At 38.2% G+C, this 10,689-nt stretch overlaps 1 protein-coding gene across 1 annotated transcript in view; it reads left to right on the forward strand.

Moving 5' to 3' along the window:
* Positions 1–10,689, forward strand: part of hck (HCK proto-oncogene, Src family tyrosine kinase) — a 27,095-nt gene continuing 16,406 nt past the window's right edge. Inside the window, exons 1-2 of the mRNA XM_037684417.1 lie at positions 1–41; positions 9,434–9,564. Coding sequence (XP_037540345.1) covers positions 9,442–9,564 — 123 coding nt within the window. The 5' untranslated portion in view covers positions 1–41; positions 9,434–9,441. The remainder of the gene's footprint in view (positions 42–9,433; positions 9,565–10,689) is intronic.

Here is a 10,689-nt window from a genome sequence, read left to right on the forward strand (position 1 = left end):
CCACGAAAACGACCTGCGACCCCGTGACGGATTCAAGGCCGGTAAGTGTCGTGTTCTGTCCGGATGAGAGGAGGCCAAACTGCCGGGAGGTAAAAATAAGACAGGAAGTGCAGCGAAGGGGAAAGTTGGGTTTGACCTGCAAGAAATGAGTGTTTTATGGAGGAGGATGAGTTCCAGAGAAGAGGACCTCAAAGGTCTCTGAGGTGACCCTTCAAAATAAAATGAAAATTTTACATTTGACTCCATTTTCTGGTCCGGTTATTTTTAGTCTGCCAGTACCGGTAAAACCAGAAGCCGCTCCAGTTTCCGTTCTGCCTTCTCGTGGGTACATAAAACTTATTTTCTTTCTCATTTTTAATGAGCTCCAACAACATCGTAACGCCACAAATGAAATCCTGTAAAAGCGTCGGAGGTGTGAATTATTTTTTTATTGTTATTTTAGTGATCCTGAGGAGGCGTCACGCAGAAATGACCAGAATTACATCACGACTAAAGCGCGGCGCCGACGCCTGAACCTAAAGGTCCCAAACAGCTTCAAAGTCCAGGCGGTGAAACTTTTATTAGAATAATCCGCTGGAACTAATGCAGGTAGACGTGAGACAGATTTATAAAATATATTTGTAAGGAAACAACACACTTATTGCTTCTACGGCTGTGGGCGATCATGTAATTACCCATGTGTGCCAACGGGTTTTATTGTCTGTCTGTTAGCAAAATATCTCATGAACGAGTGTACTGATTTTAATGAAACTCTCAGGAAATAACCACTGGATGTACCACTTCAGCTCATTAACATTTGAAGTAAGCTTGATTCAAAATGGCCGCCACAGCTAATCAGAGTTTGCTAACACAAACACACCTATAACTCAGTAATTTTACAGATGTTGAAGTCAAATTCGGCGTGGTAGTAGCTAAACGTCTTCCTCAACACGTACACCAATCACCAACAGAGAAGCAAGATGTTTGTTTAAAACTTAGGCATCAATCGTTGATGTCAACCCTGTCTGTTAGCAAAATATCTCTGGAACAATTTCACAAATTTTAGTGAAACTCTCAGAGAGCAATCATTGAGTGTACGGCTATAACTGGTTAGCATTTGGAGCTAGCTTCACTCAAGATGGCTGCCACAGCTGATTAATCGTAGCCAACATGAACACGGTTATAACTCTGTCAGTTTTACAGATATTGAGATAAAACATGGTGTGGTAGTAGCTGAAAGTCATCCTCAACACATACTCTGAGCAGCAATAGGTTGCACACGATCTTTGTTTGAAACGCTGTTGAATAATGAGGCGGGCGATATGCATTCTGTCCAGGAAGGCTCGCTTTACATTATTTTTACACACTCATGAACTAATGACTAATGTAAAGAAAAAGCATTAAATATTTCCATCAGCTGAAATATAATTTAATTTGTTATTTTTGCCTTGAAGCTCTGCTCCAACTTATCTGAATGAACCTTTAGGAAACTGAACGTTTTGCTATAATCATCATTTATGCAGACGATGTTGACGTTTATTTGTCCTCAGTGAACTCGTATCAGAACAGAGTCGTCACAAACGCGTCAGATTAGAAAACTATTTTCAAATGACAGATTTCAGGTATTTCTGCTGAAGCTGAACCGCCGTGTGATCCTTTTTGCAAACAGCTGCTCACTTTTCATCACAACTTTAAATTTGGGAAGTTTAAACCAAATGTTTAAGCCTTTCACAACTTCAGCAACTCATTTGCACCTGAACGAGCTTTTTACTCCGAGGACTGAATTTCCATGAAGGCCCAGTTTATCCATCCATTTTCTTTACCCGTTTATTCCATTTTGGGTCACGGGGGTCACTGGTGCCCATGTCCAGCAATCACTGTGCGAGGGGCGGGGTACACCCTGGACAGGTCTCCAGTCCATCACAGGGACACATAGAGACAAACAACCATTCACTCTCTCACTCACACCTAGGGACAATTTAGAGTTACCAATCAGACTAACATGCATGTTTTTGGTCTGTGGGAGGAAACTGGAGTTCCCGGAGAAAACCCACGCATGCACGGAGAGAACATGCAAACTCCACTCAGAAAGGCCCCCGGACCGAGGCTTGAACCAGGGACCTGCTCGCTGAGAGGCAGCAGCTCTACCAGTTGCGCCACCGTGCTACCAGGCCCAGTTTAGTTCCAGCCAAAACATCTCCGCGCAATGCAAATCAGTCTCAGGTTAGATCTACTCGGACACGTTCAGCTCAGGTCTGCAGAATGTAAAGAATGAGTCCATGTTGAGTTTGGAGCCTGAATCCGACGACAGATCACGTCTCAGCTTTAGTTGATTCATCCAAACTCCAAACTTCTGCAGAACATTTAGGCGACGACTCCCTTGGGACACAACGCAGGAATAATTCATGGTGTGCTCCATGATGACGGCTGCTTTTGGCCCCAGATGGAGATGTTTTCGGCTGCGAGCTGCTGCCGGCTGTTTGCCTCAAGCCACAACAACATCACCGGCCGCCAGGTGGGGAGGGAAAGGAGGAAAGGAACAAAGCTGCTTTATTTCATTTAGTGACTCGTCAACAAGGAAGGAGTTACAACTTTTCAGCTTTTCCCTCTCAGAGCATCCCAGTTTTTATTTGCCACTGTTAAATCCTGAGCTCTCCATTTACGTGTTCTTTAGCCTTTCTGCAACCAGCTCAATGATCAAGCCCCAGTTCAGTTAGTATGTAAAAACTGAGCGTATCATCTAATTGGACAGGTAATTAGGAAACTTCAGACTTACCTGAAGTGTGATTTTTAATGTTACACCTTTAAAATGTTTAAGAAAAATGAAAATTCACTTGTGCTTGGCTACAGACTCGTGGTGGCTAAAGTTAGCGCTGACTGCTAATGAGCATTTTTAGGAAGTGGATATGATGACTTGTTAAAGGGAAAGTAAAATATTCTTCCTCCTAAAAAATGTATTCATAAGCAAAAAGAAAACACACTTTTTTTGTATTTTTTGTAACATCAGTCTTGGTTTGTCCGTTGTGACGTATAGGCTTGTGATGGCTAAAGTTAGCTGCGGAAAATGCTAAAATATATTAGAAACACTTAATAGTTTTTAATGCATCTGTGTTAGCGTATGAAAATGGAAATAAAGAATAGCTATTTTTACAAAGACAACAAAAAATATCCATTTTAAGGTTGATTTTTTTCTATTTAGCTTTGTTTTTTGTTGTTGTTTTTTTTTGGCTAGCTGCGAGGAATGCTAACACTAAGATTTTTAATTTCTTTCAAAAGTGAGGAAGTTAACATTTAAAAGTGGTAATAACTCATTATTTTAGTTCTATGAAAGACTTACACAAAAAAATAAATAAAACTATTTCATTTTATTGCCACTGCTTCTTTTTTGTTAAGGCTGTTGTAACAGCTAAAGCTAGCTAAATAGAATGCTAACTTAGACTTTTACTTATTTTCAAAAGTAGCTAAGTTTACTTGTAAAAGTGGAAATATGTCTATTTTAAAAAGAAAATCTTGGGAAAAGCAAACATCAAATACCCAGTTGTTGTTGTTTTATACCTGTAACACTTGGTTTTTTCTGGTATAGCTTTAAGCTTGGGCGGCTAAAGCTAACAGTGCATAATGCTAATTTCTTTGCCACTTTTATAACACTTTTGGTGTTCCAGAATTGTGCCGTTCAAGGTGGCTGCATGTTGAAGTAGCTCTGTTATAGTCATTGAGCTTTTGAAAACTTTAATTACTAATGTTTCTGGATTTAAATTACTTTTTTTTTTTAATGATTACTTCCTCTGGTATCAGATGCTGTGCCGCTGGATGAATTTTTACTGAAACCTTTTTTACTTTTGGACATTTGTTATGATGCGTAACCATGGCAACAAGGTGGTTTTCTACAACTGGGAGTGGCTGATTAACATCTCAAATGGTCAAATAAGACCTCAGCTACAGCCCCAAATCCCAAATGAGTTGAAAAGGAGGTGCCGCAGATGCATTACCGTCTACCTGGAGGCTGTGCTCGATTGCCTGATCACTGAGATCTTGGAAGTAGTGGGAAACACAGCTCATGACAGCAGGAGGACTGAGATCATCCCCTAGCACCTGCAGTTAAGTCCGCAATAACGAGGCAGGCTGCTGGGAGAAATGGCCATCGCTTGGGGAGGAGTTCTGCCCGGCATTCAGGCAGTCCTGCTGCACAAGAGGACGAGAGGTCTGCTGGGTTTGGGTGGATGGATTGGCATCTGCAGCCAGTTTCTTCAGATCTGTTATGGGACGGACTGCTACAAGAGATCCTTCCTGCCCAAAACTATCAGCATCTAGAACAACTCTAATGAAACCAGGATGAGCTACAACAACAATTAATTTCTTTTGGGATTAATGAAGTATTTTTGAATTTGAGTTTGAACTTATTCCTCTTTTTTACTTGTTAAGCACAAGAACACTTAAATTGTTTTGAAGCAGCTAATTCAATAAAGTCTTAATATTTGTGCAGTTTTGGTTAATATAGGCTAATAATCTCTTGTAATTGGTTAGCGTGACTTTGTGTAGGTATATTAGAATCAGAATGCTTTTATTGTCATTGCACAAGAAACAATGAAATTACATTTCAGTACAGCCATCCAGGTAGACAGGTGACAGAGGCTGCAGCTGTCATAAAGGCAAGTCATCTTAAATGGACTTGTTCTTTTGTGCTTCGTACACAAGCTAAGCTAACCAACTGCTAGCTGGAACTTATTTCAGAAAGTTGAAAAGATTGATTTGAAGAGATTAAAAGAAAGAAAAGAGAAAGGAGCAAAATAAGTGTAGAAGTAAACACGTGCACATTGATTTGTCTTTCAAATCCCCGGTATAAATAAAAGAGCATTAAAGTTGCCTTGAGCGTGTTCTTTGTTCCAACATGGAATCTATTTTCATGTATTTATGTATGCAAATCAGGAGCCAACTGTGACAATACACTTCTAAAAAACAGAAAATATTAGGATTTTCCAACTAGGCTTCTGTCACTTAACTGTTTATTTTAATACACTTAAATTGTCATTTATAGTCCTTCTGCAGTTTAGCAGGCTGCGTAACATTTTATGGTACTTACAATTTTCCAATCTTAAAAGTTTGAGCCTGTTTTTAGACTGTGCTGTAATCAGATCTGTTGGTGCAAAGGCTACAGATGCTACACCTGAAAGCAGTCATAGGGATCTCCAGACACCTTTCCCTCCACTGCTTTAACTTTCCAGTGTTGTGGCAAAAAGACCCAGCTTGTTGACTTTTAATCATTTATTGCAAAAGTTCCAAGTTCAAGTATCTTTATTATCCCTGAGGGACAATTAGTTTCACAGTCAGTACAGATTTAAAACATGCATACCACGCAAAACATTACGGCATTAAAATAATACGGAAGACATCAATGTTCATTGAGAATCCTGATCACTCCAGGGATGAATGAGTTTTTTCACCTTCAAGAAAGGTCAAGCAGAACATCCCAGAGATGAGACAGATCTGAGCGGTAGAATCCATCTGAGCTCAAATCGTCAGAGAGCACTCGTTTGAACGAAGCTTATAGGTAAGACAAAACAGTCTCGTTGTAACTGGATATACTCGATACACCCAGCAAGGACATCGCAAAGTCATTATTTGATCAGTAACAGCATCCAGCACTTCGCAATGGGATTTGTATTGCATTAGTATTATTTCCCTTAAGGTAATCATCCATCAATCCATTAACTTCCATTTGTGATGGAGTTGGGTCAAGGAAGGCAGCAGCTTGAGCAGGGAGACCCAGACATTTCCTTCAGCCACCTCTTGTGGGAGAATTTCAAGGCATTCCCAGATCAGCCAAGAAATAGAATCTCTCCAGGGTGGGTGTTCCCCAGGGTCTCCCCTCAATGTGAATTGCCCAGAAAACCTTCCTAGAGAGGTGTTCAGGTACCAGATGCCTGAACCGCCTCAACTGGTTCCTCTCAATGTGGTGGAGCAGCGGCCCTACGCTAAGTCTCTCCCAGACTACTGAAGTCCTCCGTCTATCTCTACGAGAGAGTCCAGATATCCAGCAATGTTGCAAAGGTGTGTTTATCAAGATAGCCCAGAAACAGCCGGAGCCTTGAGGGACTTATGGCATGTCTCGTGCACTCTCAGGGCCCTGACGCTGCGGAGCTTTTTAACTACCTCAGCAACCTCAATCCCAGTTTTGGACATTCCAACTCCAAAGCCCCCAACTCAGCTTCCCCCATATATAAACCATGGGATTTGAAAAGTTCTCAAAGTATTTCTTCCGCCACTTAAGGACATCAATGTTTGACATTAACAGCACCCCACCACTTAACACAGTGTTGGTAATTTTTTGCTTTCCTCTAAATGAAAAGTTTTTTAGTTTTACTTTGTTTTCTGCATCCATGTTGGGTCCATTGATAACAAATGTAAATGCTTGTAAATGTAACACTTGTAAATGCTTGTAGGTTTGCTAATGTTAGCTTTTATGTTTGCTAATGTTAGCTTGTAGGTTCGCTAGTATTAGCTGGTAGGTTTTAGTTTGTAGGTTTGCGAATGTTAGCTTGCAGGTGGGCTAATGTTAGCTTGTTGATTGGGGACTGCCGTGCAAATGCATGGCAGGCACCTATTATTCTACAGCACCTATTATTCTACACCTTGGAAGTGAGTCTACATTTTTATCTCCGTTAATGCGGCCCGAACCACAATGTCTACCCCCACAAAAGTTATATCAAGACGACTGGCTCGACCCCATGATGTGTGCTATTACTTTTATTGGCATTTCAAGTTACCATGGCGAAGTAATTTGCAAACAAAGATGCAATATTTCGCCAACTCCAGGAACTAGTTGGTGACTGCCCACTTATTATTCTACGCCTGAAAAACATATCTTTTTCAACTTTAATGCAACCCAAACCGCAGAGTGGACCCCTACAAAAGTTATATCCAAACGACCGGCCCGGCCCCGAGATGTGTACTATTAATTTTATTGGCAATTGGCGTTACCATGGCAACATATTTTGCTAACGAAAATGACAAATTTCCCATAGGAAATGAAGAGGAGAAAACTTTTTTAAATAACTGAGTAATGTCAGGAGCCATTTTAGTTCAACATGCATGGAAGGCACCTATTATCACCTATTATTACTATTATTAATTAGTTAAAAAAATAACATAACTGATTAATGATTCATTTTAATAATTACAAATAATAACACTAATAATTAATATTAATAATTTATATTTAATATTACTTATTAATATCAATATTATTATCAAATATCTTAGTAGTTTATATAATTAATAAATCAATGATATAATAATAATTAATTATTAGTAATTATTAATAATATTTATTATTAATTCTACTTTAATAATAAATAGGCAGTCCCCATCAAAGTTTCTCCAGGAACTTTCTAGTTTGCTAATGTTAGCTTGTAGATTTGCTAAAGCTTGCAGGTGTGCTAATGTTAGCTTGCAGGTGTGCTAATGTTAGCTTGTAGATTTTCTAATGTTAGCTTGTAGATTTTCTAATGTTAGCTTGTAGATTTGCAAATGTTACCTTGTAGATTTGCTAATGTTAGCTTGCAGGTTTTCTAATATTAGTTTGCAGGTGTGCTAATGTTAGCTTGTAGATTTGCTAATGTTAGCTTGCAGGTGTGCTAATGTTAGCTTGTTGATTTGCTAATTTTAGCTTGCATGTGTGCTAATGTTAGCTTGTAGATTTGCTAATGTTAGCTTGCAGGTGTGCTAATATTAGCTTGTTGATTTGCTAATGTTAGCTTGCAGGTGTGCTAATGTTAGCGTGTTGATTTGCTAATGTTAGCTTGTTGATTTGCTAATGTTAGCTTGTTGATTTGCTAATATTAGCTTGCAGGTGTGCTAATGTTAGCTTGTTGATTTGTTAATGTTAGCTTGTTGATTTGCTAATATTAGCTTGCAGGTGTGCTAATGTTAGCGTGTTGATTTGCTAATGTTAGCTTGTTGATTTGCTAATGTTAGCTTGTTGATTTGCTAATATTAGCTTGCAGATGTGCTAATGTTAGCTTGTTGATTCGCTAATGTTAGCTTGTTGATTTGCTAATATTAGCTTGCAGGTGTGCTAATGTTAGCGTGTTGATTTGCTAATGTTAGCTTGCAGGTGTGCTAATGTTAGCGTGTTGATTTGCTAATGTTAGCTTGTTGATTTGCTAATGTTAGCTTGTTGATTTGCTAATATTAGCTTGTTGATTTGCTAATATTAGCTTGTTGATTTGCTAATGTTAGCTTGTTGATTTGCTAATGTTAGCTTGTTGATTTGCTAATATTAGCTTGCAGGTGTGCTAATGTTAGCTTGTTGATTTGCTAATATTAGCTTGCAGGTGTGCTAATGTTAGCTTGTTGATTTGCTAATATTAGCTTGCAGGTGTGCTAATATTAGCTTGTTGATTTGCTAATGTTAGCTTGTAGGTGTGCTAATGTTAGCTTGTAGGTTTGCCTGTATGTGAAAATTTACTACCACTGACTCAAGATTACAAAAGATGCTCAAACAGAAGTGGTCAATTTTCAAAATAAAAATAATTCTGTGTATATAAAAACATTTATGCGGATTTTTTTAATTTTTTATTATTTATTTTATTTTTGTGTGGTCCAGTACCAATTCATTCGTGGACCGGTACCAGTCCTTGGATTAGAGGTTGGGGATCTGAGCCTTTACAGAGGAAACATCCTACTGTTAGCTCAAACAGAATCATTAGTATTAAATCTTTTATTTAAAAAAAAAATGTTTTTTTTCTTGGTGGTTTGGGATTTTACAACTATCACAGCTCCCTTTCTTTATTTATTTTCTTTTTTTACAAGAAGGACTTATGCGAGACATTAAAAATCAAACCGTGTTCTGAAACCTACATATTAACTTTCTGACCCACATTTAAGCCAATTTCCTTTTTTCTAAGTTAATCATTCATAACATCTGGTTTGGAGCTGTTTTATGTTTCCAAGAGGAGAAAATGTATTTCAGTTCATCCTTTATGATTAATCCTCTAACAACTGAACTTTACAACTAAATAATATAAAATATAAGTTTTATTGAATAGAGAATTTTTTGAGTCATTGACCCTCATGAAAAGCATTTTCTAATTTTTTGTTGCCGACCACTGACAAGTGGTAGAAGATGGAGATGTTTCCTAACTTTTAACTTTAGGCTCATCTGGCAAAGGTTTCCCAAATTTTACACAGAAACACATTCTGCTTACGCTGCATATTTAGCTCCTTGCACCATGAAAAGTGAGCAAAAGTATATTATTGTGTGTTTGTTCATTCTCTGAATATTGGTGTGGTAGTAGCTGAGCGTCATCCTGAACACATACTCTGAGCACCAACAGGAGATCGTTTCAAACATTGGCCTTTAAGATGAAAATGTTTCCAGATTTGTTTTTGTTGTGACCCTAACCAGGCATGTGATGTAAAGTCACCGAGGTGTTTCTGCTGTTCTGTCCTGCAGACGGCACCATGGGCTGCGTCGGCTCCAAGAAGGAGCAGGAGGCTGTCGGCAAGGCGGTGGAAAACGGCGAGCAGCAGAGCAAAACGCAGACGGCGCATTACGTCAAAGACCCCACATCTGGATCCAAATCTGTAAGAGAGCACAAGGAAACTAGAAAGTTCCTGGAGAAACTTTGACTGGGACTGCCTATTTATTATTAAAGTAGAATTAATAATAAATATTATTAATAATATTAATAATTAATATATCATTGATTTATTAATTATATAAACTATTAATATATTTGGTAATAATATTGATATTCATAGGTAATATTAAATATAAATTTTTAATATTAATAATTATTAGTGTTATTATTTGTAATTATTAAAATGAATCATTAATCATTTATGTTTTTTTTAACTAATTAATAATAATAATAATAGGTGATAATAGGTGCCTTCCATGCATGTTGAACCAAAATGGCTCCCGACATTACTCAGTTTCTTTGAAAAGTTTTCTCCTTTTCATTTCCTATGGGAAATTTGTCATTGTAGTTAGCAAAATATGTTGCCATGGTAACGCCAATTGCCAATAAAATTAATAGCACACATCTCGGGGCCGGGCCGGTCGTTTGGATATAACTTTTGTGGGGGTCCACTTTGCGGTTTGGGTCGCATTAAAGTTGAAAAAGATACGTTTTTCAGGTGTAGAATAATAAGTGGGCAGTCACCAACTAGTTCCTGGAGCTGGTGAAATATTGCGTCTTTGTTTGCAAATTACTTCGCCATGGTAACTTGAAATACCAATAAAAGTAATTGCACACATCATGGGGTCGAGCCAGTCGTCTTGATATAACTTTTGTGGGGGTAGACATTGTGGTTTGGACCGCATTAACGGAGATAGAAATGTAGACACACTTCCAGGGTGTAGAATAATAGGTGCCTGCCATGCATTTGCATGGCAGGCACCTATTGAGTTATTTTAGCTGTTCATAATTTTAGTTTTTATAGTTTATTAAATAAAAGTTCCCCATAGAAATACACTGAGGTCTACTTCATCAAAATGTTCTGTTTTTAATCTGAAGTCTTCTTAAGCTAGTCTTAACATATAGCTAACCTTAGCTACTTTGAGCATTTGGTTAGTTTTTCACAGCCTTTAGTGTTTAGCAAAGATTTCACCACTTTTAGCTTTCAGCTACACTTTTGACACTTTTAGCCATTAGATAGCCTTTTGTCACCTTTAGCCTTGAGCTACTTTTTTGCCACCTTTAGCAA

The sequence above is a fragment of the Nematolebias whitei genome, chromosome 11 (genome assembly GCF_014905685.2).
Source record: "Nematolebias whitei isolate Nwh7 chromosome 11, NemWhi1, whole genome shotgun sequence".
Taxonomy (NCBI): domain Eukaryota; kingdom Metazoa; phylum Chordata; class Actinopteri; order Cyprinodontiformes; family Rivulidae; genus Nematolebias; species Nematolebias whitei.